Source organism: Prionailurus viverrinus, chromosome A1 (genome assembly GCF_022837055.1).
Source record: "Prionailurus viverrinus isolate Anna chromosome A1, UM_Priviv_1.0, whole genome shotgun sequence".
In the NCBI taxonomy this organism is placed as follows: domain Eukaryota; kingdom Metazoa; phylum Chordata; class Mammalia; order Carnivora; family Felidae; genus Prionailurus; species Prionailurus viverrinus.
Window position 1 is genome coordinate 122099153 of NC_062561.1, and position 27957 is coordinate 122127109.

At 42.6% G+C, this 27957-nt stretch overlaps 2 protein-coding genes across 7 annotated transcripts in view; one reads left to right on the forward strand and one right to left on the reverse strand.

The window, feature by feature from the left end:
- SH3RF2 (SH3 domain containing ring finger 2) overlaps nucleotides 1-3820 on the forward strand; it is a 140308-nt gene extending 136488 nt beyond the window's left edge. For all 5 annotated transcript variants that reach the window (XM_047871949.1, XM_047871929.1, XM_047871922.1 and 2 more), the window contains one exon: nucleotides 1939-3820. The gene's annotated coding sequence lies outside the window, so the exon portion shown is untranslated. The remainder of the gene's footprint in view (nucleotides 1-1938) is intronic.
- Nucleotides 3821-8046: 4226 nt separating this feature from the next.
- On the reverse strand, nucleotides 8047-27435 carry PLAC8L1 (PLAC8 like 1). 2 transcript variants are annotated; one of them, XM_047867748.1, is made up of 4 exons: nucleotides 27254-27435; nucleotides 21899-22032; nucleotides 9388-9524; nucleotides 8047-8197 (listed from the first exon to the last, which is right to left on the reverse strand). In XM_047867748.1, exons 1-4 carry the CDS (start codon nucleotides 27376-27378, stop codon nucleotides 8117-8119), a joined length of 477 nt encoding a protein of 158 aa, XP_047723704.1. In that variant the 5' UTR covers nucleotides 27379-27435; the 3' UTR covers nucleotides 8047-8116. The 2 variants fall into 2 exon arrangements, with proteins under 2 accessions (XP_047723704.1, XP_047723696.1); XM_047867740.1 differs by having other exon boundaries at nucleotides 8047-8257.
- Nucleotides 27436-27957: the final 522 nt, after the last annotated feature.

Here is a 27957-nt window from a genome sequence, read left to right on the forward strand (position 1 = left end):
GTGCGGTTATCTCAAATAACCTTACCTTCAGTCTCTGAGGGACAGACTCCGGCTGCTGACTCTGGGCCGATCTGCAGATGAGAGCGTCCATTTCCAGACCCAAGTGATATTAACGCATCTCCAAAGGCATGTGCCCAGCACTAGCGCTGGCACCAATTTAGGCAGAGGGAAGACAAGCAGGATATATCCAACACAGGTGCCTTCTCTTTTAAGGGCTAACAGTCATGAAGAGCAGGATAAAACTGCCTACGTTTGGTGGTATAGAGTGAAGAGAGCCTAATTCGAAATCCGGGGGAATTTACTGGTATGGTGGGGTGCAGAAAGCATCCTAGTAATCGCAGACTTTGTGTTCATGCCTACTTCTCCTGCTGAACGGAAACAGACACCTGGAGACTCCCACAGCTCCTACTTGCTGTTGTGCTGAATGGAGCACGTCAGCAAACGAGGAAGCGCCACGTTCCTTTTTGCAGGCCCTGAGAGCTCAGAGCAGCTCGGTGTTGAGCCCAAGCATGACTGCCTGCTGGAAAGCTCAGGGTTCTTCAGTGCTGACTCCATAGCAATGGATCACAACTCTACCTTTGGAGAGTGAGGGTTTGGGGAAGACTCCCCAAAATCAGTGTTTCCCATAAATCCCTCACAAGATCAGTCCCACACCCTCCTGCAAAGAATGAGGCTGGGATCATCATGCAAGTTTCCCCAAAGAGAAAACTGGTCTGTTAAATCAGCTCGAGTCCTTGGAGAGGAAAGAAATCAGGCCCCAGATGAAAGAAATTATCCAAAAGATGGAAAAGTCTCTCTCCTGCTCCTTTCCTGTTTTACTGGATTTTCATAGGAACTCACTCACAGACAAAGCTTGAGGCTGTCTTTCAGAAGGCAAGTCTTTCTAAATGTTATTGGACCAATTTCCCATCATCCTTTTGGCTTTCTCCTGCCCCCTTCAGCAGGATCAGCTGGAACTTCATCTGCACCCAGGAGGGCCAGGATCCAGTTCCTGGGATGAGCATTCAAACCACCTGCACAGGGGCAGCCCGGGGTGTTGCCCAGGTGCCCCACATTTCTCTTCGCTTTCTTTTAACCTGGAGCATTCACCACCTTCTGGTGCGCCTGGGTGGTTCAGTAAGCTGAGCGTCTTGACTCTTGATTTCAGCTCAGGTCGTTATCTCATAGTTTGTGGGATCAAGCCCCACCTCAGGCTCCATGCTATCAGCACAGAAGCTGCTTGGGATTCTGTCTCCCCCTCTCTCTGTCCATCCCTCACTCATGCTCTCTGTCTCTCAAAATAAATAAATGAACTTAAGAAAAATTCACTGCCTTTCATGCCCTTGGCATTTTTAAGAATAGAGGCCTTTTATTCTACAGAATCTCTCTGAGTTGGGGTTTGTCTGATATTCCTCCATCATTAGACTCAGATTATTCATTTTTGTCAGTAACAAAATAATCCTCAGCATCAGATAGAAATGCCTGAGTCCATGCTATATAAATATAAGGAAAAGCTCTTCCTTACAGTAGAGTGCCAACTACTAAATGTAGAAGGAATGATGGAATTTTTTTTTTAAATTACCATTTGGCAACCACCACACTAATAATTGGTTCAGGTAAGAAACATCAACAGGTATTAAAATCAGTGGATGAAAGCTTGAAGAACTCCGAGTATTTCCTCACATGATACTTACTAATCACAGAGGGGAAAAGAGCAACTTCATAGTGGAGAAATCTGGTAGAGAACCACTGTAACCAAAAGACCGCAGTTAGCATCTCCAGTAGTGGGGAAATAGACACCATGTACCTCCCAATACAATGAACTGAAGACACAACACCTCTTCTGGGAAATGACAAGACAGATTTCTGTCCAAAAGCCTTAAGAATTTTAAAGAGCTATCATTCTCTCCAGGGTCCATTCACACACAATACATTCTGAAATCTTTTTCACCTTCACAGACCCGGTCTTGGTCATCTTCCCAGGAGGAGCTAGCAACAACCGGGATGCTGAAGAGCACAAATGATCTGCTGGGATGGAAACTGCTCAGTGGAGAGTTTGTGGACCACGTGATATTCCTATGGACATCAGGAATGGTACCGGAATACCAACAGGCTGGCCTCTGGGACAGAAAGGCAATAGGAGAAAGAACAAATCTGTCTTCATCCAGAGTATCCGTGGGTGGCGAGCCAGGATGGGGAATAGCACATGAGCCATGTTCTGTTCCAGGTTACAGCAGATTCCCACCTCTCCTGGTAGTCTGTTCTGTTGTCAAAGCCAAGCTTTGTCTTGCCAGTTTCTCACACCTTGGCACCTCACTGACAAATGAGAAGACTAGACTTCAGGTTCCTTCCAGCTCTGTGACTGGCCTGTCTGTGCAGCTCACATTTGGAGCAGTGCAGGTAGGGGATGGTATCACATTCTCCTCTTGGATATTCAAGCCAGAGAATCCAATGCTTCTTCACAACACCCCTAGCCTTCACCCCCTCTCCTGACTCCCACCAAGCTTCCTGTGTCCATCCACCACATCTTTGTTCTTTTCCATTCCAATTTCATGCTGTCTTTTCCCCCTGACACTCTCTGGTCCAGAGGATTTCTGTTCCAACATACTGATCAAAGAAATGAGGAATTGGTACATAAGGAATCTCAGAAGAAAATGATGATGTAATAATAGAAATACCACAGATTACAGTGCGTACAGTGAGGCTATTTCAAGTCTAAAGATATAAAAATCAATTATAACCATTCATTCTTTTCTGTTCAGAGTAAGTCATCCTAAAGGGCAAGTCACTAGAAGATCTTCTATGCCTGGTTTAAAAAAAAACTCTAAAATACAAATTTTACATCCAATGTGGAGCTTGAACTCACAACCCTGAGGTCAAGAGTTGTATGGTCTGTCTACTGACTGCTCCAGCCAGGCACCCTGACCCTAAAATACAAATTTTAAATTGTCTCTGTTAACTGGAGAGAGACATGGCACAGATAAATGCAATTTGGAAATACCCTGAGACTCTGAGCTGTGCATTTTCATCTTCTCCTCTATCTTAAGACATCAGTGAGAATTTCTTCAAAGCACATTCTGCCCTGATTTTTAAAGACAATGACAAGAGCACAGCAGTATTTGGATATGTTGGTTGTTTTAGAGTTCAGAATTATTATGTTGCACTGATACACCTGAGTCTTTCATCCAACCCTGCTGGTAAGCAGGAGCAGGCATCAGCCAAACCGTGAGCAGAGTAAGGGATAGATTTTGTGGTTACAGAAATGGTTTCTTCTATGTGAAGGTGCCACATGGAGGACTCAACCTAGCACCCATCTCCTAATTAAATGAATAACTTGGACTTTTTACCACAACCTACTCTCAGCCCTGGTGGAAAGTGGTAATAAGCAAAAACATGCCCTGCTGTGTTGGCAGTATCTGCGAGGTGGTGAGTCAGAAGGCAAGAAGTAGGGAGAGACCACAGAGAGAATAGTACAGTGATGACATTGCCTCTCACACATGGTCAGTGATGCTGTTGCCAATTGTCCATCATCCCTTGTCTCCTAACTGCTATGACTAAATGTTAGTTCCATTTCCTCTGGAATGAGTTCAGGTTTGGTTGGCCCCTCTTTAGCCTCAGCAGCAAAGAATATAGAGATGCCACCTTCATATTCTGGAACTGACTTGTTACTACCATGAGGCCTTGTAGCACACGTATAAATAGGTTTCAGTAACTTCATTTTCCAAGGAAAGTCATAGAATGTCAGAGTTGGAAGGAATTTTACTTTCATAGATGATGTATGAAAAGGGAAGTATAGGCAAGCTGCCCATACAAAAGCAAGCTGCATAAACTGGGGGGTGGAATGGGGGGGGGGTGGGGGAGAGGTGAACACACAGCATTACTCCTAATCCCCAGAAACCATTAGACCACATCAACTCATTAAAGCCTTGTGTTCAGGAGCCTCTCATTCCTGTTTTCTTCTCACATTTTCTTTCTTCTTCCTCTCACGTTAACAGTGACAGGAAATCACCACTCCTAGTTTTTACACTGGTTGTTTTTTTAAGTCTCTGGGAACTTTCTGTGACTTATCAAGTGGAGGGTTTCATGAAAATTTAGCTCTTCCTCTGAATCTGCTTAGCCAATAGACCAAATACTTTTTTTTTTAATTTTTTTTTTAACATTTATTTACTGTTGAGACAGAGAGAGACAGAGCATGAATGGGGGAGGGTCAGAGAGAGAGAAGGAGACACAGAATCTGAAACAGGCTCCAGCCTCTGAGCTGTCAGCACAGAGCCCGACGTGGGTCTCGAACTCACGAACTGTGAGATCATGACCTGAGCCGAAGTCGGACGCTTAACCGACTGAGCCACCCAGGCGCCCCGACCAAATACTTTTTTAAAACATCAAACAACAAATCTGATTTGTTCCCAGCCAAACCCAGAAGCTTAAGAAAAGTACCACTGCCCTCCTATCCCCCATTTCCTAAAGTTTTCATCTCTAGACTGTCAACCCCACCATATAGATTCCAAATAGTCATGGGCTGAAAAGCAGCATAAGGGATGGGGGAGGAGGTGAGGATGAATTAGGATGGTCAGAATGAGGTCAGCCCGGAAATTGACCCTCAAATAGTTTACTAACCACAGAGTCTGCGTTTCTTGTTTCTTATTACTATACATGGGTCCGGGGAGAGGGTATCATTTAGGGGAAAAAGCAGAAAGAAAAAATGGGAGAAAAATTCACTCCTCCATGGAAATATAAGCAGAAAAGCTATAGACTCTTGTGTCTCTTGGGTTTTTTTAGTATTTTTAATGGACCAAAAGAGAATCTTTATGTGGTAATACGTATGTAAATGATGTTTATAAAATAAGGTGTAATATCTTAGCTATTATGGGCTATTGTGTAAATAAATCTTAGATATATAAAATACATAATCTTATAAAAAATTATTTTATGGAGCAGTGGACACTTAAACTTCCAGTTTCATATCTTTGTTCCAAAAAATAGAAAGCTCCAATGCTGGCAGCTTATTTCCTTAGTATATTCCACTGTAAAGGCAACAAGTTTGGTGGGGTTTTATGTGTTTTCTAGTTCTGTAATTTATAATAATCCATATGGATTACTTTGAAATGACTATTGCTTGTGTGTTGGTGTTGTTTGCCCATGCGGAGTCATCAGAGATCTGTTCCACACTTTGCATCTTGGAAAACCAAAAGGAATTTTCTAGTGAGATAAAAAATACCTAGAACATGCCTTCACTGTTGGGAAAACCTCAGATTTATACCACTGGTAGCTTTTTGCAAGTCTGAGGAAATGGGAAGTTTAAAACCAAAGTTATTGTCTCTCACTTAAATATTGGGTGTTGGTTAACTTTTCTCCTGGGAAGGAAGCACATATTTTTGTTAAGTCCTTTTTTCTTGGACATGACATGTTCCGGAGGAAACCGGAAGACAGAGCCCTAAGCTGCCTTGCTTCAGGACGACTCTCCACCATCAGTTTCCAAAGAACTGTCCACATATTAATTCTGCTTTCTGTTCTGTGATTTGGTGGTAGATTCAATGACTTTCAGAGCTCAGAGTTTTGTTTGGGTTTGTGGCTCTAGTGAAGTGCTGAGTTTACTCTTTATCAGCAGACCGAGGAGAAGAAGCAAAGGCAACAGGGGCCCCCTTGCTGGACAGGTCCGTTTGCACCTCCCACTGACACAGGAGATCCACACCAGAAACCAGGGCCTGCACTGCCGTCTGCTCTCCACGCAGGAAGAGGCCCATCATATGCCAAAGTGGGGACATTCCCCAACTCTCCGTCATCAGAGATGCATATTGTTCCCAGCTGTAAGCTTGTGAAGCCCGATGTGTGTTTTAGCATGGAACAATAAAACCGGTTTAGTCGTCCCTCAGGTCTGGTTCTTTCAGTAGCTGGCTTGGAGGGGGAGCATTTTATCACAGATTAAACGTCAACATTGAGCATTTAATTTTCCCAAAGGGCACTGGTTCCTGGCAGCTGCTCTGGACATCCAAAAGGGAGGGCTGAGAGGAGAGGAAGGTATCACTTTGTCAGATGGCCACTGCTTAGGATGGGTGGGGATGGCCCCCACAGCCTCTCATTGCTCGCCAGGCCAGCTCATCTCTTTAGAGCAAACTCCCAGTTTGTACAACCATGTGGGCCCAGGAAGGCCTCTTGGCCAGAAACCATCTCTGCTCAAGTCAGAATGCAGAGGTCAAGAGCACAGCCTCAAGAACCTAAACTGCCAGTCACCTAGCAGCTATGTGGTCTTGGGCAAGTCACTTAACCTCTCTGTGTCTCAGCTTCCTTTTCTGGAGAATTGAGCTACAATAGCATCTTCTTGAGGGACGTATGGTTTAAATGCCTTAAAACATGTAGAGCACTCTGAACATACACAAGTAGTCAATAAAATGTGCCTTACCACCTTCAAAATGTTTGCCACATCCACCAACCATCCAGATTATTATTTACTTAATATTATTTTAATGGATTCCATTTTAATCTAAAATTTAATTGAAAAGATAATTGTAGATCTCAACTGTAAATAGAAAACCAGCATAATTTGCTGTGAATCTGAAGTAGCATCTAAACAGGTGTAACGGCTTATGTTTATGGAGTCCTTGCACCTTGCCGGGCACCACGCTAAGAGTCTTGACTTGTTAGAATCCTCACAGCCTTGTGAGGTCAGCATTACCATTTTACCACTGAGGCACGGACATTGCACCCATCGTGACACAATTAGCAAATGCAGGAGGTAGTCTGGGCTTCAGAACCTGGACTTCCCAGCCCTGTTCCATGCTGCTGCCCTAACAGAAGCAAGAGTGTGCTATTCACGTGGCAGACAGCTGGTGTGGCAGCTTCCCGGGACCGCAGTAACAAAGGGCCACAAACAGGGTGGCTCAGAACAACTGAAACTCGCTCTGTCCAGGATGTGGAGGCTAGAAGTCCAAAATCAAGGTGTGGGCACAGAGGGATCCTCTAGGGGAGGATCCTCTCTTGCTTCTTCTCGCTGCCCTCGCCCACAGCGCTCCTTGGCTTGTGGCCACATCTCTTCAATCTCTTCCGCCGCCTTCAGCTCTGCAGAACCTTCCCTCTGTGCATCTATGTTTGCGTGTCTCCTCCTCTTCTTGTGAGGACAGCAGTCATATTGGAGTACGGCCCACCCTAATGACGTCAACTTAACTTAATTACATCTCCAAGACCCTATTTCCAAATAAGGTTTCATTCACAGATCCCAGGAATTAGGACTTCAACAGATCTTTTTTTTTTTTTAAATCCAAGCGAGTTAACATATAGGTATATTAATAATGATTTCAGGAGTAGAATTTAGTGGTTCATCACTTATATATAACACCCAGTGCCCGTCCCAACAAGTGTCCTCCTTAATGCCCATCACCCATTTAGCCCATCCCCTCATCCACCTCCCCTCCAGCAACCTTCAGTTTATTCTTCTGTATTTAAGAGTCTCTTATGGTTTGCTTCCCTCTGTTTTTACCTTATTTTTCCTTCCCTTTTCTATGATTATCTATTGAGTTTCTCAAATATCACATATGAGTAAAATCAAACGCATCTTTTTTTGGGGGGGGGGGTGCGGATGGGGCAGACACAATTCAGTTGCCCACCTAAAACTTCAAGCCTGAGGCCGAAGATCTGCCGGTGGTGGGGAGGCATTCAAGAGCAGCAGCAACCTGAGACGGTCTCCTTTGCACCGTGGGGACTGAAGGGGTCAGGACAAGGGAGAGACCATGCTTCTCTGCTTTAGTGACAGCGTCCAGTCCAGGTGCTAAGATTAACCATCTCCTGCCCCACTGCTGGCACTCTGGGAACAGGGGGTGAGCAAAAGAAAGCTTCCCGTGAAAGGATGGTAGAAGGAAGACCGGGGGGAAATGCCACCTTCTCACACTCCAGGCGGGTGTGGAAGGCACAGACTCACCTCTGGAAGTTGCCTTATGTGGCGAGGCTGGAAGAGCAAATCCAGACAAATGACAGAGAGACTTCCCCGGAGGCGCGTGTAAAGAGAGAACAACAGGAAAGATAGTAGGGGAGAAATCCTTTATTTTCATATTATTTCAGTGAAAAGAACTCTCTCTTCTAAGAGGGGTTTGAGAGGAGGGCAGGGGTGGGGGCGGTGGTGAGGAGGAAGAGTTTTCTGGCTCTGTCAGATAAAGTTGTCCTTGGTTGATGGAGCTGCACAGATTTTGTAGAGTTGGGAGGCCCTCATCTTGAGTTCCCGGGCCACCTGACAGATGGAAAAGGGCCAACAGCAGTGCACCGCCAGCCAGTCCTCACACAGTGTGCCCTAGGGTGAGACCCAGGTCTCCGTTGTGACCCAACCACACAGACTCATGACCATTATCCAGGGGCCTCTGCGATGTTTCCTGAAGGCCTAGCCCATCCATGGCTTCCAAGATCCACCAAGTCAATACCCTAAATCCATGCCCAGGGACACTGACCCACTAGGATACCCAAGTGCCAAGCAGCTCAACCGCTTATCCATCCTTGCACTTCAGAGACCGGTCCTTACTTAGGGCTTCTGATACAGACTTCATACTGGAAGCCACTGACTTCTCTGTCCGTGTCATTTTTTTTTTCTGTTAGGAGTTAATATGTATAATTATTTATTTCTTTGGAGTGGGTAATAAGTACATATGGTTCAAAATTCTCACAGTAAGAAGGCACAGGAAGTAAAAAGAACATCCTCCTCCACAGCTGTCCCCAGCCACCCAGTGAACTTGCCTGGGGGTAACTTTTGTTGGCAGGTTTTTATATGCACTTCCACATAAATTCAGTGTCTACACAAGTATATATAGAGTCCTTTTATGTAAATAGTTGCATACTTCTGTGCCTTGTACTTTTTTTTTCACTTCAAAATATATTTTAGGGATCATTCCACATGAATATATAAGGAGATGTCTTTTTTATCTTTAACTGTCCACATCTTGGTCGGTCTGATCTGTCTGGGCTCAGTCTCTCACTGTGCCTCAGTCTCAGCTGCCCTGGAAATTGATGGACTCTGAAGCATCCCCCAGGAACCCCCAAAGCGAATTCTGCATATGCCACATAGTCTTCATTTGAAGTCAGACCATCCCAAGTATATCCTCCAAATTTGGTGCGATTCTACCCATCATCTTCTCTTGATGCAGTAAGAGAAAGAGAAACAGAAGTAGCCCAGTGACTGGTAATCAGCATTATAATAGGTGCCACTTGCAGTACCCTTCATAATGTGGCATTTTGGTTAACATACATCCTCGTAATGAATGAAATCAGAAATTTCTTCCCTTTCCTTTCCCAAAGTCTTCCACTAAGTGTGGTGTTTTTAAGCATCCTCATCCAGACCTTTTTTTTTTTTTTTTTTGAAACTCGCAGGTTTGAAAGACATCCAGGTTCTTACAGAGATCCAAGTTCACATATACTTTCAAACACACTTACCCGTATTTTATGTCTCTCTCTGGTGCCAACTCTCAGTGCAAAGGTGGACCCAGGTAACAATGGCCAACAAAGGCACTCTCCGTGATGCCTGGCGATGTCACACTCGAGGCACATTGGACAAAACAGACCACAGAAACCTGTCAATAACCACATAAAAGAAAACCAAGGTTCTCAGATGTGCTCAGAGCAACTCCACATGTCAAAGAGCATTTACAACCCCGTGCCATCAATTTAATGCTACACTGCCTCCCTGCAATCAGGGACTGAGAATGAATAACCAATTGTCAAAACTCAGTGTATGAAAATTGCCATAACTGAGCCACATCAAAATTGTCTTCTTTTGTTAAACACTGGCAAAGCTGAACCTGATACAATTCTGTTTAGCGTTCATGATGGTAATTGTTTTTTCCTGTCAAGAGAAAAGCATTAAATAATTTTTTACAGTTGAATTGTAGCTGTTGCTTCTATTATGTTCATCTATCTATTTTCAATATTTAAAATAGACCCAGTATACGATACTTTTGAATAACAGGCACCTTTTTCTGTCAATGTGATTGAAAGATCTTTTATGCTGCATGGATTCTGTCTGCTGTTCTCATCAGGACTGTATTCTATTTCTCAGGCCAGAAGGTTACTCTAATTTTTGCTAGTTTCATGGAGCCACCGACATCTGCCAGTTTTAATCTGTAAACTATTAGAGGCTTGGTTCCTTTAGCATCAACTGGAAACAGTCTCTCATTTATTCAGCCACTGATCTTTAACTCCTGATACTGTTTCCTACATATTCTGCATGAAACATCTAACGCAGAGGTTCTGTTTTAAATATGTTTTGGGTCACAGACCCTTTTACGAATATGATGATAACTGTGAAGTCACTCCTCAAGGGAAAAGAAGGATACCCAGACATGCAAAATTGTGATTCAGTTTTGTGGGGTCCAAGGATCCACTGAACTGCAGGTTAAGAATCCCAGATACACAGTTAAGATGTTAAGTGATCCAGCATCGCAAAAGAGGACGACCTTGAAGAATACAAATAATTAGGACTATGAAACAGCAAAAAATAGCAGTAATAATACCAAACAATTAAATACCAAAAAGCTAGTCATAACCTTTAAAGCATGTATGTAATAAATGTTATTCAGACATAATTTATACACAAGAAAATGCACAGGAGCACCTGGGTGGCTCAGTCCGTTAAGTATCTGACTCTTGGTTTCAGCTCAGATCGTGATCTGATCATGATCAGATCATGTGGATTTGAGCCCTGCATCAGGCTCTATGGTGACAGCATGGAGTCTGCTTGGAATTCTCTCCCTGTCTCTCTGTTCCACCACAGCTCACACATCTGCGTGCTCTTCTCTCTCTCTCTCTCTCTCTCTCTCTCTCTCTCTCTCTCTCTCAAAATAAATAAATAATTTTTTTAAAAAAATCAGAGGGCCCCACTGAGCACTGACCCCTGGCATGAACAGCCCAGAGGACAGATGGGCCAATAAACTTACTGTGAGTTCACAGTAGTCACATTGTATGCAACCCTGAATTAGGAGACTTGGAAATCAATGGCACATTAAAAAAAAAAATCAATCAAATCTCATTTTATGCATGGATTATGAAATAGTATAAATGCCTGCAAATAAAAAATTAATCAAAATTGTATAATTATAAAGCTGGCAAACTAAGTGAATAATAAATTGTGTTTACACAATTGCCCAAGCTGTACCACTTTAATTGGAAAAGAGAAATGCCCACCATCCTCAGTAAATATATTGTAAAGAAGCTCTTTTCTCCATTGGAATTCCTATACCTTATCTTTGTGACTATTAAGTCTTTTTAAAAAATACATGCTGTTATTTTTATTTTTAATCCTTTCCATCGTATAATCATGTTGTCTAAGTGTTCATTAGGGTGCAGTACTCGATGCTGAAGGCAACACAACAAAACACACATCCAATTACCTCAGTACACAAGACAGATATGATCAAAAACAATATGAAAGCCAAATTCTTATTATGTAATAGCTAATATTAGACCTCACCATGTGCCACACCTTGCTAAAAATACTTTGCATTCATTAACTCACTTAATACTCACAATAATCCTTTAATATAGATACTCTTATTATATCCATTTTAATAGATAAGCAAACTGATGGCAAGAGGACTTAAGTAATTCACCCAAGCGGTTTAATATTCACAAATCAATCAATATTATATACCACATTAATAAAAGAAAGGATTAGAACCATATAATCCTGTCAATAGATGCAGAAAAAGCATTTGACAAAATACAGCATCCATTCTTGATAAAAACCCTCAGCAAAGTAAGGAAAGATAGAACATATGTCAACATCATAAAGGCCATATATGAAAGACCCACAGCTAATATCATCCTCAATGGGGAAAAACTGAGAGCCTTTCCCCTGTGGTCAGGAACAAGACAGGGATGTCCACTCTCACTATTACTATTTAACATCATACTGGAAGTCCTAGCCTCAGCAATCAAACCAAAAGAAATAAAAGGCATCTAAATTGGCAAGGAAGAAGTGACACTTTCACTATTTGCAGATGATATATTACTGTATGTAGAACACCTGAAAGACTTCACCAAAAAATTGCTCGAACTAATATGTGAATTCAGCAAAGTCACAGGATATAAAAATCGACATATAGAAATCAGTTGCATTTCTATACACCAATAATGAAGCAGCAGAAAGATAATCAAGGAATTGATCCCATTTACAATTGCACCAAAAACTGTAAGATGCCTAGGAATAAACCTAACCAAAGAGATGAAAGATATGTACTCTGAAAACTATAACCACTTATGAAAGAACATGAAGAGGACATAAAGAAATGGAAAAACATCCCATGCTCATGGATTGGAAGAACAAATGCTGTTAAAATGTGTATACTACCAAAGCCATCTACGCATTCAATGCAATCTCTATCAAAATACCACCAGCACTTTTCACAGAGCTAGACCAAACAATCCTAAAATTTGTACGGAACCACAAAAGACCCCAAATAGCTGAAGTAATCCTGAAAAAGAAAAGTAAAACTGGATACATCATGATTCTAGACTTCAAGCTCTATCACAAAGCTGTAGTCATCAAGACAGTATGGTATGGGCACAAAAACCAACACATAGATTAGTGGAACAGAATAGAAAACCCAGAAATGGACTCATAGCTATATAGGATCAATTCATCTTCAACAAAGCAGGAAAGAATGTCCAATGGGAAAAAGACAGTCTCTTCAACAAATGTTGTTGGGAAAACTGGACAGCAACATGCAGAAGAATGAAACTGAACCACTGTCTTACACCATATTTAAAAATAAATTCAAAATGGATGAAAGACCTAAATGTGAGACAGAAAACCATCAAAATCCTAGAGGAGAACACAGGCAGAAACCTCTTTGACATCGGCCGGAGCAACTTCTTACTAGACATGTTGCCAGAGGCAAGGGAAACAAAAGTAAAAATGAACTATTGGGAGTTAGTCAAGATAAAAAGTTTCTGCACAGCAAAGGAAACAATTAACAAAACTAAAAAGTAGCCTACGGGATGGGAGAAGATATTTGCAAATGATATAGCTGATACAGGGTTAGTATCCAAAACCTATAAAGAACTTAGGAAACTCAACACCCAAAAAAACCCAAATAATCCAGTGAAGAAATGGGCAGAGGACATGAATAGACACTTTTCCAAAGAAGACATCCAGATGGCTAATAGACACATAAAAAGATGTTCAACATCACCCATCATCAGGGAAATACAAATCAAAACCATGATGAGATACCACCTCACACCTGTCAGATGGCTAAAATTAACAAGACAAGAAACAACAGGTGTTGGCAAAGATGCAGAGAGAGGGGAGACCTGTTGCACTGTTGGTGGGAAGGTACACTAGTGCAGCCACTCTGGAGAACCGTGTGGAGCTTCCTCATCAAGTTTAAAATAGAACTACCTTATAACGCAGCAATTGCACTCCTATGTATTTACCCAAAGGATACAAAAGTACAGATTCAAAGGGGTACATGCATCCCAATGTTTATAGCAGCATTATCAACAATGGCCAAAGTATGGAAAGAACCCAAATTTCCATCAGCTTATGAATTGATAAAGAAGATGTGGTTTACATACACACATACATACACACACACACACACACACACACACACACACACAATGGAATAGTATTCAGCCATCAAAAAGAATGAAATCTTGCCATTTGCAACAATGTGAATGGAGCTAGAGTGTATTATGCTAAGCAAAATAATTTAGTCAGGAAAAGACAAATACCATATTATTTCACTCATATGTGGAATTTAAGAAACAAATTACCATAAGAGACTCTTAATGATAGAGGACAAACTAGGGTTGATGGAAGGAGGTGGGTGAGGGAGGGGCTAGATGGCTGATAGGCATTAAAGAAGGCACTTGTTGGGATGAGCACTGGGTGTTGTAAGTGATGAATCACTGAACTCTACTCCTGAAACCAATATTGCACTATATGTTAACTAACTAGAATTTAAATAAAAATTTGAAAAGAAAAAAAAAGTAATTCACCCAAGTCCATACATTTATTAGGAATAGACAGGGGTACCTGGGTGTCACAGTCTGTTAAGCATCCAGCTCTGGATTTTGGCTCAGGTCATGATATCATGGGGTCATGATCTCACGGTTCGTGAGATCAAGCCCTGCACTGGGCTCCATGCTGTCAGCACAGAACCTGCTTAGGATTCACTCTCTTCCTCTCTCTATACTCATTCCTTGCCCATGCTCTCTACCTCCCTCTCTCTGTCAAAATAAATAAATAAACTTAAAAAAAAAAAAGGGAAAGAGCACAGGCCTGATTTGAACTCAGGCAGTCTGGCCCCAAAGTTTTAACCACTACACATAACACCACATGTCCTCATGTTTTGTGTACATAGTTTGCCACAGTGCTTGTTGCTCCAAGACAGCACCCTTACTACCACTACTTTGTATTTATTCCTGTGCAACACTCTTACACCATGCAACTTTAGGAAAGTTCCTTTTTGTCAGATGTTACTGCTCCAGTGTGATGGAGTGAGCAGGACACACACTCTTGGCTCACACCTTGAGGTGGGAAGATGGAACCCTGTCCCATAGAGTCTATAGGAGAAAATTTTGCAACATACATCACAGGCCAAGGGTGAGTATCCAGAACATGCAAAGAACTCCTACCCATCAATAGATAAAGAACTAAACAAAGAAGAAGAAGAAGAAGAAGAAGAAGAAGAAGAAGAAAAAGAAAGAAAGAAAGAAAGAAAGAAAGAAAGAAAGAAAGAAAGAAAGAAAGAGAAAGGAAGGGAGAAAGGAAGGAAGAAAATGGGCACAGGACATGAGCAAGTAATTCACCAAAGAGGAAACACAAACAGCCAATAACAAGACACGAAAAGCTACTCATTGTTGGTAGTAATCAATGAAATGCATGTTAAGACAGATTGGAAACCCATAAGCATGCCAAATGTTTCTAAATTTGTAAATTGCTGAGAACCATAGAGAACAGGGACCCACTGGAAGCAGGAATGGGCACAATCACTTTGGAAGGCAATTGGGTGAATCTAGTAAAATTTTAAGCACTCTAGGATCTCGTAATTCTACTTAGGGGTATCTACCCTAGAGTAATGTTTACACGTGCACACAAAGAGGGAATACAGGGATGTCCACTGCAGCATTATCTGCAGCTTGAAATTTAAAACTTAAATGTGCACTAATAGATGAGAGTGTAAATATGCCATGATGGTATAAATCCTACTATGGAATAATTAAGAGTTCAGTGGAAGATTCAGAACCAACAGAGTTAAATCTCTAAGACATATTTTGAGTTAAGAAAAATGAAAGTGGGGGTACCTGGATGGCTTAGTCAGTTGAGCCGACTTTGGCCCAGGTCATGATCTCACAGTTCGTGGGTGCAAGCCCTGCATCAGGCTCTGTGCTGACACCTCAGAGCCTGGAGCCTCCTCGGATTCTGTGTCTCCCTCTCTCTCTGTCCCTCCCCCACTCACGCTCTGTCTCTGTCTCAAAAATAAATAAAAATAAAATAAAAATTTTAAAAATCAAAGTTCATTATGATATGTACAGCGTAATACTATTGATACTTTGTTTAAAGAGTTACAAAACAATAGTATATACTACTCATGGATACATATATAAATAGAGAAAAATATCTGGAAGGAAACCCTCCAAACTGATTTAATAAAAAAGAGGAGACATAGTTTCTTGTTCTGTAATGTTCCATTTTTTTTATAAGGTGAACACACTCACGTGTTGTGTATATACATATATGTAAAAATGTATTGTTTTATATATATGTATTGTTTAAAGGAGCTCAGGCTCAAAAGGGGACTTGAGCCATAAATTTGGCCTCTTCTTCTTATGTTACACCCAAAGGCCTGGTAGTTATGTAAGCACCCACAGCTTAAATATTCCTGGCTTGTCCTCCTAGATGGACTCCACCCTCATGCACGAAATGTGGTTCGTTATTCATCCTCCTAACTCACAGGGGAAGCAAGATAAAAAGAAAAAGCCTACACAAAACCAGAGTGCAGAGCCCCAGAGAGCAAAGGTAGGGAAGGTGGGAGGAAGCTGCAGCGAAGCAATAGCTCAGATCAATTATTACAAAAAGTCAGAACCATCTAACAGTAAGAGATGCTCAAAAAAGAAATGGGGCACACTCATACAATGTGGGCGGGAGTGTACATTAGTACAACTTCCAAATGGAGACTCAGTTGGCAGCAACTATCAAGATTTAAAATGGAACATACTATTTGGCCAGCAGGTTTATTCCTCAGCAATTATCCAACAGGTAAACTCACACACATGCGAAAGTGACATCTGTATGAAGACATTCACGGAGCATTGGTGTGAATAGCAAAAAGTCTGGAGGTCCCATGAAGGTGCACCAATGGGGATTTCTGGATAAATAAATCATGGTACATTCATACAAGGGAATCTATGCAGCAATTTAAAATATTAGCTCCAGAAGTGCCGATATGGTCTGATACCCTGGATATACCGTTAAATTGAAAACAAAGGTGCAGAACGGTGTGTGTTTACAATTCTACTATTTGTGGAAATTATACACAGACACATTCAGCAAAACTTCTGGAAGGACAGATACCAAAATATTAACAATTATTATCTCTGACAGCTGGGATTACAGGATCCTGCTTTTCTCATTTATAAGCCTTGTGTGTTTTCCTTTTTTATGATGATTACATGATAGCTTTATAACAAAAAGATTAATCTATTTTCATTTAAAACTATTTTATATCTTTACAAGCATATAGACTCTACCTGGCCTCAAGTAAGAGCAGGTGCCTCTGGTGGAAACTGGGTGGGCAGATGGCAAATATATCAAAGGCATAGGTACTTTTGAATTTTGCATCATGTGCAGGCAAACCTATTCAAAATATTCTCTCTTTTTTTCCCTTTCTTTTCTTTTTTTCCTTCAAAGCACTGAGTTGGCTCCAAAGGAGAGAAGCCCTCCTTCCTGGAAATGTTCAGAAAGCCAAACTTGTCAGGTTCTTCTCGCCAGGCATAATGCAGAGGAGATTTAACCAAGCAGGTGAGGGGCCAGACCAGCTGACTCCAACAGCCCTTCCAACTCAGAGGATTTATTATTCTTTCAATGAAGGGCAAGAAAGAAAGAATTGAGAATACAGGTTAAGATTCATTCATTGATGGAATGTCCAGGAAATAGTTCTTCGTGCCTCCTGTGGGCCAGGTGCTCTGCTGGGCACCGGAGTGGTAAGCAAGACAACAGTGGTCCCTGCCTTCAGGGAGTGTATGGTTTACCCAAGATACAGTTCAGGGACACAAATCCCAGGCTGAAGGCTTTTCAATGCCTTTTCTTCTTCTAGGGCACAAAAATCCTGGCCCTCTTCATTCTCCCCATCTTGGGCATCTGATGGTTACCAGTCGCACCAAGTTCTTTACCCCCTGGTGCTTATGGTGCCCTCCACAGGGAGGTTGCCTGAGTAGCTGCTTTCTTCCCATCTTTCAGGAATCAGCTTAAGTCAGTTCCTCGAAGAGGCCATCCTTGACCCCACTCCGCTATGGATTCCTTCCATAGCACCCTATTTATTTCCTTCATGGCACTTATCACAACTGCCATGCTTTTGTTTATTGATTTACATGCTTATTGTCTATCTGCAAAACCATCTCTGTCTTATTCACTATTACATCTGTAACACCCACCATCTGTCTGCACACAGGTAGGAGCTCAGTAAACAGGGGTTGAATGACAAACCAATGTTGATTACACCTTCTGTATAAACCTTCTCTGGGGCAACATCACAAACATTCCCAACGCTGGGATACCTCACCTTCTACTCACAATGCCATTTAGCAGCCATGCATTTCCCCTCAACTTTATCTTCACAGCTGAGCTTTCAGAAACCCCAGCTTCAAGAACGCAGAAGCAACCATTTGCCAATCGCAGCGCACTGTGAATTCACATAAAAGCACCAAGGTGGGGAGAGAGAGGCCATTTAAAAAAAAAAAAGTAATTGCAATAAAATGAAGAAGCAAAATGTCAAAAAGAAATGGAAATCATTGCTGTTCATAATGTACCCTTTGTCTAATGGAGGACAAATTGTAGCAATAATTCTCAAAATTCAATGGAAAACTGTCCCAGGATGGGAATCTGGCATGGACAAGGTCATGGAAAGCAGCTCTCCTTTTTGTTCCCAAGTTTGTTAACTATTTTCACAGTGGTTTGCTCGAATCGGAATTCTGTGGATAAAGTAGCCCTTTTTAACAACGAAGAAAAGAAACCCAGGATGCATAGCCCTCTTACTCCACCCATGTCCTGGGAAACACAGTACAGTGAACGAGGGTGGAAAGTGATATTATCTTTAAGTTTTCTTCTGAGACAGTCAGATTAGAGACACACTGCGCAGTCATAAAATGGAGGCCCATCCAGGTTATAACACTGGAACATAGAACATTCAAGAGCACCTTGTACTGTATATCCTGGGCCTCTTCTCCACGGATCATGCCAAAATGTAAAGAATATTCTATTTCTCCGCATTTTCTCCCTTCTCACCTTGCCCCCAGAATGGGCTCTCAAACGAACAGGCTAGGACTCCTCAGGAGATCTAGTGCAGTTGGTTGGAACATTAATGAGCATGGAGAACAGAGCTAAGCAGTGAAGCAACATTTAAGGCAGAGGGGATGGTGAGGATGGTCATTGCTTTAGCCAACTTTTTAGGTACTCTTGGGATTAAGTACAAATCATGGTGCAGCAGCCAGTTGAAGTCTCCTGACTCTACTCTTTGCTCCCAAAACGGCGGAGAATAGTAACAATTTACAGGAACGATAATATTAATACCTTAGATTCACTAAGTTCATTGGGTATTTGTTGGACATTTCCTGTTAACAGTAACCCGACAATAATTTGGGGAAATTATCCCTTCATTACTGTGGGCAATACTGATGGGACTGCCCTTCCAAATGACCTAAACCCGGCAAATTCCACCCCATCTGATCCATCAATTCTCAGACAGGAAATTTTTATCCCTTTTATTCTCAAAGGGATCAAAATGTTTGGAATTAACCAGACAGTCGGCTAGCTCCTGATAATGCAGGTTGTCTGTTCTGAGCTTAGTTTTTAGTTGATTTTTTTATTTTGTGAGCTATCCAAAGCCTTCTAATGAAGTCCAATGTTTGTGTATTAGTTTCCTAGCACTGCCATCACAAAATACCACAAACAGGGCCTCTGTAAGAGATAGAAATTATTCTCTCAGAAACTGATGGTTACTAGAGAAGGGGTGAGTGAGTGGGGGGATGAGTAAACTATGTGATGGGGATTAAGGAATGCACTTGTGATGAGCACTGGGTGATGTATGGAATTGTTAGATCACTATATGATACACATGAAACTAATATTACACTGTATGTTAACTCACTGGAATTTAAATAAAAATTTTAAAAAGAAATTATTCTCCAGGTGCCTGGGTGGCTCAGTCGGTTAATTGTCTGACTTTGGTTCAGGTCATAATCTCATAGTCCATGAGTTCAAGCTCTATGTCGGGCTCTGTGCTGACAGCTCGGAGCCTGGAGCCTGCTTCGGATTCTGTGTCACCCTCTCTCTCTGCCTCTCCCCTGCTCATGCTCTGTCTCTCTCCTTCAAAAATAAATAAACATTAAAAAAAAATTTTTTTAACTATTCTCACTGGACAATTCTGGAGGCTGGAAGTATGAAATCAAGGTGTTAGCAGGATTAATTCTTTCCAGAAGTTCCTCCTCCAGGAGGAAGAGTCTGGTTCATGCCTCTCTCCAAGTTTTTGGTGATGCTAGCAATCTTTGGCATTCTTTGGCTTGGGAATGCATTACCCCAATCTCTGCCTCTGTTCTTCCCCTGGCTTTCTCTTCTGAGTGTTTGTGTCCAAATTTCCTGCTTCTTATGAGAACATCAGCCATTGGATTAGGTTCCACCCTAATCAACTATAACCTCTTTTTAACTAGACTACATTGCAGAGACCCTATTTCCAAATAAGGTCACATTCAGAAGCTGTAGGTAGACAAGAATTTTGAAAGGACTATTCAACGATAGCATGCAACCCAAAAAACTCTGATTCAGTTAAGTTCCAAGGCAGTGTTTATAAGTTCCAGACATTATGTTTTAATCTTAACAACAACCCCTGAGGTAAGCACCTTTATTATCCTCACTTTAGAGGTGGCAAATTCCAGAGAATTTGTTCAAGGCCAAAGAGCCGGTAAGAGGCAGAGTTAAGATCTCTATCTGGCAAGGTCTATCTCATATAATCATGTTCTCCTCACCACTACAGTATATTTGAGGCTTTGTCCTACTAGAAAATGCACTGGTGGTCCCCCAACTACCACCTACAAGCTAGGAAAGGAAAATGATCCACTTCCCAATTCAATGCTATGTCTCCACATGGCTATTCTGTCTTCTCTGTACCTCAGTACTGGGGGACAGCCAAAGTCAGAGTATCTGGAAGAGAACAAAGAAGAATGCTGAGAGAATCAGAGAATGGCTGCCATCATTATCTGGTCAGAAGTCCACACAGATAGCAGAGGCAGGAAGAAGCCTGCTAAGCTCTGGGTCAGATGGACAAAGGAACAGGATGGAGGGCAAGGTTTTGTACTGGGCAGTCTTTCCTCTGTGAGGCCCAGGCAGACGGTGAAGGGCTCAAGGCTGGATGACCAGAGCACCAAAACATGGTGGGAGAGCTTTGGTCTCAGCAAGACTCTCGGCTGAATAGGGATGTGGACCACGAAACGGCTGAGATCAATTGCTGATTGATCAACTCTGTGAGGCTTTAGAAACAAATTCAGACCTTCTCAGAAACCTGCAATGGGCACGGAAAGCCATATTCTTCCAAAATATTAGATCCAGGGTCTGTTGGATTTTCAACATTAGTAGCTAATGCTTATCCAACAAAGGGACCCCCCACACACACCTCACCCCAACATATACAAGAAAGACCCTGTGACCGAGTTGCTCCCTAGGGCAAAGGTAGGACCTGGAAGGGAATGCTGATGTGTGGTACCAGAGACACATCAGAATGTCCTAAGATAAAAATGAAATCAATGTGCTTTGAACTTTCATTCCCAGAGGAAAATCACATAGCTGGTGGACAGTGTTATTGGTACATCTTTATAGCTGAACAAGCATATGAAAATATTTCGGTCAACAAAGGGGGCTTCTTTTGTGATTATTCTTGTTCTTATAAGAGTACCACACATTCCTCATAGAAATACTAGTAAGGGATAAGCAAAAAAAAGGAAATAAAAATGATTCATTAGCCTACCATCTGGAGACATGTCATAAACTTTTGTATTTGTATCCCGCCTGGCATTTTTCAAGTATGGCCCCCACCCTTCCACAAATGGTATCTATCATGCTTGGCTTTATAGTCTGCTTCTTAAACTTAAAAAATACCAAGACATCTTTCATCCCATTAAATGTTATTCTACGACATGACTTTTCATGGCTGTATAATAATTCCTTGTATGCATGCCCCCATCAAATATTTTAGGTTGTTCCAGACTGTTGCTGGGATATCCGATGCCGCAAAATTTAATGTTGCTAAATCTTAGCACGTGGATTTATTTCCTTAGACTAAACGCCTAAAAATGTAATTACTGGGTCAAACACTATGTAACACTTGAGGTTCTTTTTATATGTATTGCTAAGCCATCCGGCAGGAAGGTTATACCAATTTAAACTCCCACCGGCAGCAGATGGGGGGGCCCACTAAGGCATCTTTGCCAACAGTGAATTTTGTCATTTAAAAAAAAATCTCTGAAGTCACCACTGACTCTATAAAAGCATTCCCATCCCTGAAAAGCAGGATTTTTCCTGCCAATAAGTGCATATGAGTCACTAGAAGATCAGTCCAGTTATTCTAAAAACATTATATTTCTGTCCTTGTGCCTGACGTAGCTTTTGCACCCATCTGATGCCTGGGGAAAGAAAATAGTAAAGGAGAACTCAAAATGAACAGGAAAAACATACAAATTCTCTTGTCCCTGCAGACACTGAAGAGGCCAGTGCTCCAGTCTCCACCTGTCTGGACAATCATGATTGTGGTCCTGCCGGTATCTCCCCAGACAGGCTGCTTCGTCACGGCCTGGGCTGGTGCATGGCTCCTGGAGAGTGAAAATGGTGATTAACTTGAAAACAAAGATAATGGTTCAGAAGGATAACCATTAAGCCAAGACAGAGTGATAAAGAGGAGAAAGGGACCCAAGAATGCCAAGTGGTTCTTACTTCATAGCCCAAGCTCCTCACCATGTACTCCCCTCCTACTTCATCACTCCTTCTCCACTGACTGTGCCCTATCTCTGTTAATGGCATGCTTATTCCAGATCCTGTCACTCCACCTTAATGCCCAGCCTATTTCCTCAGTGTTTCCTAATAGCTAAATTCACAATTTGGAACCAAGAGGCTTCAGTTCAAATCCCAGCATGCCACTTCCAGGAAAAGTGACCTTGGTGAAGTCGCTTAACCTGTTTCTGTTTATCCAAATATGAGATAAAGAAAAATGACCTCATAGGGTTATTATGTCAAATGAAGGACATATAATTAGTTTGCTATGCCCAGAGAGTATGTAACAAGGTGACCTGAGTGAGGCTACATACACCCCAAGGGTTTTGAGCCTTTGTTGAAGAGATTAATAAGGAATCAGACATGGAAATCGGGACTAGGCTATGGAAGTTGAACATGCAGTATCATTTAAGTGAACAACCAAGACTTCAGAAGACGTCTTGAGGGGCACCTGGGTGGCTCAGTCGGTTAAGTGTCTGACTCTTGATTTCAGCTCAAGTCTGATCAGGTTCAACTCAGGTTCGTGAGTTCAAGCCCCACATGCGGTTCTATGCCGACAGCGTGGAGCCTGGCTGGGATTCTCTCCCTCCCTCTCTCTCTGTCCCTCCCCGGCTTGCTCTCTCTCTCAAAATATATAAATAAACTTAAAAACAATTTTAATAAAATAAAAAGAAGATGTCTTGATATCAAAGTACTGTAAGATTGTCCTACTGGGCCCACAAAGTACAATTTGGGTTCGTTTTCACTGAAGGGAATAGATATTCTACTCTATCATTCTGAAGTAGGAAATATGGGCCCAGGGGATGGGCTTTATTTTTTTTTTTAATATGAAATTTATTGTCAAATTGGTTTCCATACAACACCCAGTGTTCATCCCAACAGGTGGGGATGGGCTTTAAAAGTGAGGTGGAAAAACGTCTTTCTCTTTCTGGAGACAGTTTGACCTGAGCTCCTACCATGGGGATACCTGGGGCAAGCCCCACAGTGAAGGCTAAGTTGTACCTAGCCTTACGGAAGGGGCAGATGGAGAGGAGGGAGCCTGTACATGGTAGTAATTATTCTAGATTGTGCTTCCCTTTTGGCAAGCCTCATTAACAGTTTGTACCTGTCTCTGGTGTGCTGTGAAGAATTAAAGAGCCTGCCTCATCCGTGAGACAAAATAAACAAGAGACAGCAGAATTTCTTCCCGTAACAGCTGTCGTTGCGGTACTAGTCACCAACGCTCAGCACCTGGGACCTAGAGCCTGGAGGCCAGAGTGGAACATTCCTGGGCACCCTTAAGGCAACACCCTCAGGGCATCTTGGAAACAGCAGAAGGGCCCTCTGAGAATCTCTAAACTGGGGCAATAAATGCAACGGGGTGCACTGTTCTTGTTAAGATCTATATCTCTGTTTCACTCCACCAACGCTACCCACGTCCACACCTTCCCAAATCTGGTGTGCTTTTTTTTTTTTTTTTTTTTAATTTTTTTTTTCAACGTTTATTTATTTTTGGGACAGAGAGAGGCAGAGCATGAACGGGGGAGGGGCAGAGAGAGAGGGAGACACAGAATCGGAAACAGGCTCCAGGCTCTTGAGCCATCAGCCCACAGCCCGACGCGGGGCTCGAACTCCCGGACCACGAGATCGCGACCTGGCTGAAGTCGGACGCGTAACCGACTGCGCCACCCAGGCACCCCTGGTGTGCTTTTTAATAAGCACATGAGCTTGCTAAAAACACAGATGCCCAAGTCTCGCCCCAAGCCAACAGCACAGGTCTCCAGACATGAGGTACAGAAATCAGTACTCATAACAGAGTTGCCAGGCAATACCTATGCAGTCTTCCTGGCACCATCCTGAAACCTGATACAGGTGGATATGGAGATCACTGATGATGACCGCGGGAACCTCTGAGTCTCCCACTAGGTGAGTGGTGATGTCAACGTAACAGAGATGGCAAGGAACACTGAATAGGAGGTAGGCTGGCGGGGAAGAGGACGTTTGAAACAGAGCCAGTCTTCAGGGCCCGTGAGACACGAGCTGGGAGAGGCATGAGAGCCTGGAAGAGAGCTTAAGGTCAGGAGCTCCCTGGCTAGAAGCCCCTTTATCCCTTAGGTATTTATAGGCAATGCTTAGAGGCTAACACACTTTCCAAGAGCCTGCAAAAGTATTTGAGACCTGGAAAAAAATAGTGGCTCCAAAATATAAAAACTATAAGACAGACCGCAAAATTAGCTAATGCTCAACTAAACACAAAAATCTAGCATTATGCCGATCTCATTAACCGTCAAATTTACAAACCCACAAATATTTCATTACACTGAGAAACAATTTAGAATTCTCATTTTGCAGAAAATCCCAAGTATGAATGATTACTAAGAAACAAGTGCCAATCATAAAATGAATTAATTACTGCTAGCCGAATAATTTCAGAAGTAATTATAAAAATCCTTTCACTTACTGGACAGCAAAAAAAAAAAAAAAATGTGGATGTGGATATAACCTATGGTATGAGTTACATTTTAAAACATTTTAATGATGTGGGTTAGGGCCTGTGGCATATGAACTGTGTTCCCCCAAAGTCCTATGTTGAAGCCCTAGCCCCAGTGTGACTGTTTGGAGAAGGCTTTTAGGAGGTAATTAAGGTTCAGTGAAGAATAGGGGTGGGATCCTAGTCAGATAGAAGTGCCATGTCAAGAGCCCACGTTAAGTACCCAGTGAGAAGGATACAAGCCAGGTAGAGAGCCCTCCCCAGAAGCTGAACTTGCTGGCACCTTACCCTTGGACTTCCTGCCTCCAGAACTGTGAGAAAATGCATCTCTGTCCACTAGACCACCCAGTCTACGGTATTGTGATATGGAAGCCCAAGCAGATTAAGACAACCATGAAGATTTCAAATTGGCCCTGAGGAAACCACCTTTATAATTAATTTATTATTACTTCCTCCGTCTCCGTGTGAGCTCCTTGGGGTCAGCAGGGACATCCTGCTTCTCCATATAAGCCCAGAATCCAGCACACGACCTTGACACCTAAGGGCCATGTGGTTGGTTATTTGTTGAACCGGACCAAACTGAATGCCCATGTCTCTTTGAGTCCTCCTCAAATCTAGTTATAAATCATGTGATCTAAACTGTGTTTCCTTCTCTAGCAAATGTACAACTCTCAGGTGTTGAAAGAGGAAATAAAAGCAGAGACTGGCCTAAGAGCTCCCCGCATCCCTCTATACAGGCCAAGGCATTTATCTCTCAATGTGACGCTCACAACTTGGGGCTTCTGTCCTTATACTGGGAGCTTCCAATTATCTCTGATATTAGTAAAGGAATTTCATAGGCCTGAGCCTCTGGATTAGGTTTTTCCCTGAAACGAACCATTTACAGCTTTCAGCCCTAGAAAACAATTTCTGCTTCCATCTCAGCATTCTGTGTGTAACAGCTTTTATGATGGCAAGGAAGGCTGTCCTCTATTCCAAATCAAACAGCAAAGAGAGCAAGCACCTTCTCCGTGGTGGGGAAAAAAAAGTTGTTTTTTGTGTGTTTGCCTAATTCTGAATTCAGCAAGTGTATTACTGAGTGTCTTAATACCCTGAATCCTTGGTGATTTTAATATTAAAATGCTTGAATTGATATGCATTCACTAAAAAGTTGCAGCTGAAGATTATAGCTCATGTGTCATAATTAAAACAACAAGCATAGCTTCCCTTCACTGAACACCTTCCATGTGCCAGGCACTTAGTAGGTCCTTTAAAAACTGAATAATTAATCAGGGGCTGCTACAAGTATCAGACTAAAGCACCTACTGTAGCTTCCTGCACATCTCTGAGCTCCCCGCATATCCCGGGGAATCTTCGACTACCATTAAGAACAGGAAAGAGTTTGGAAACAGAAGATGAGGCCGATGGTCACAGAGCTTTGCTAAATCAGACCAGTGGTCCATTTGCCATCAAATTGAGCAAGTTCTTTATTTAGTGGAAGAGGACAGGTTTTAGACCCAGGCACCCTAAAATTCAAATGTGGCTCAGCTGCTTTCTAGTTGTTTGACCTCGGAAAACACACCCTGTCAGAGCCCTCAGCTCTGGCCTCTCTTCCATAAAACTGGATTAAAAACATCTCACCTCCCCAGTTGCCTGGAGGATGAAACAAGATCAGGCACTTGGCACATAGTAACATGCAGTTGATGGCGGTTGTTGTTATTGTCACTTAGTGATACTGCACTTAGCAGAGAGCATTCTGTACCCTTTTCTGAGAAACAAAGAACAGAGGGAAGAGAACTGGGGCAGTTTCCCAGGTGTCATGTGTGCTGCCCAAATACCTAAAACTTCAGCCACGGTGACCCATCATCCCAGTTTTCCCAGGATGGAGAACTTCCAGTGCGAACCTCAGGACAGTCCCAGGAGAACCAAGCAGTGAGGTCACCCTAAGAGAAAGAAGCACAGGGAGGCTTCATCTGGTGGGAGGCAGGACACTGACTCAAGTCATTCCAGTTCTCTGCTCCTACTGAAGGTACACACCCTTCCCCCTTTCTGACCTCACTCTGTCCTTCTCCTCTTCTCGAAGCAGAACGCATTCCCCAGGCCATGGCCCCACTTGCCTGGTGCTTCTGCCTGAAGGGGGTTTCCTGTCACTCTCTCTCTCCCTTGATGAAACTTGCAATTCTAAGGTTTCATTCCACCTTCCATTCAGGCCTCCTTGATTACTTCAAATTTAACTGAAGCCAAAGCCCTCGAGTTTTTATTTCAAAAGGGTAGAAATTACTAGCAGCCACCAGAAATAAAGTTTCACTTGGTCAGGGTTCGACATTGTAACTTAAGGGTAAAGAGACACTCTTTCACCCAAGCCAGCCCTTCTCTTTTCACTAGCCAAGCACGGCCTGAAGGAACTCATCGGTGGTCCCTTTTCAAGTACCCATAGAAAAGGATAGCAACTACTTTCTTCTCAAGCCCAGTTTTCTTCTCTCTGGATCCTTATAAGAAGAGACTGATTGTTAAAGAGATTGAGAGAGGGAGAGATTTGGCATGCTACCCAAAGAGAAAAACCTGGAAGAAAAGGGTATCACCAAACTCTCTACCTCGTGCTGGAAATAAAACGTTGCTCATCTTCGGATGATCTGAGTGAAAGCAACAGAGGTGAGTGTATGTTGAGTAAGGAAACATCCTCAGGAAATCTAGAGAAGTAATTTCCAAACCAGTTCATAGTGGGGTGTTTTCCTGTCACCGGGATTAACCTTCTCCCCTTGACAATAGGCTGATTCCAAACGTAGACTTAATCCAAAGTGAAACATCCCTTCTAAAGAATGTTGCACTGATATTCTGGAACCTGAGGTCATAGCACTGTAACAACAGACATCTTATTTCTTTAAAGACAGGTACACATCTAACTGGACATGTCCACGTTCAGGGTATTTAAGAGTCTCCGAAGTAAGCCTCTGAGACATGCCTTATGGAGGTGTGGACCCCAGCAATGCTGGGGAAATGTCCAGAGAGAAAAGAAAATTAGAAAAAAGTGCAGTTGAGGGAAAAGTTCTACAATCATAGTTCAGCGTTACATTAGAAAGACAACAGGAGGGGGGCGCCTGGGTGGCGCAGTCGGTTGAGCGTCCGACTTCAGCCAGGTCACGATCTCGCGGTCCGTTGAGTTCGAGCCCCGCGTCGGACTCTGGGCTGATGGCTCAGAGCCTGGAGCCTGTTTCCGATTCTGTGTCTCCCTCTCTCTCTGCCCCTCCCCCGTTCATGCTCTGTCTCTCTCTGTCCCAAAAATAAATAAACGTTGAAA

Coding starts and splice junctions, on each gene's coding strand:
- PLAC8L1 (XM_047867740.1), bottom strand. CDS start 27,378: ATGAACTGGTTTGGAAATTACTTCTCTAGATTTCCTGAGGATGTTTCC. Junction 9,525..21,898: donor CTGCAGGGACAAGAGAATTT/GTATGTTTTTCC, acceptor GGTTATTGACAG/GTTTCTGTGGTCTGTTTTGT. Junction 8,258..9,387: donor GAGAGAGACATAAAATACGG/GTAAGTGTGTTT, acceptor GTCTCACCCTAG/GGCACACTGTGTGAGGACTG.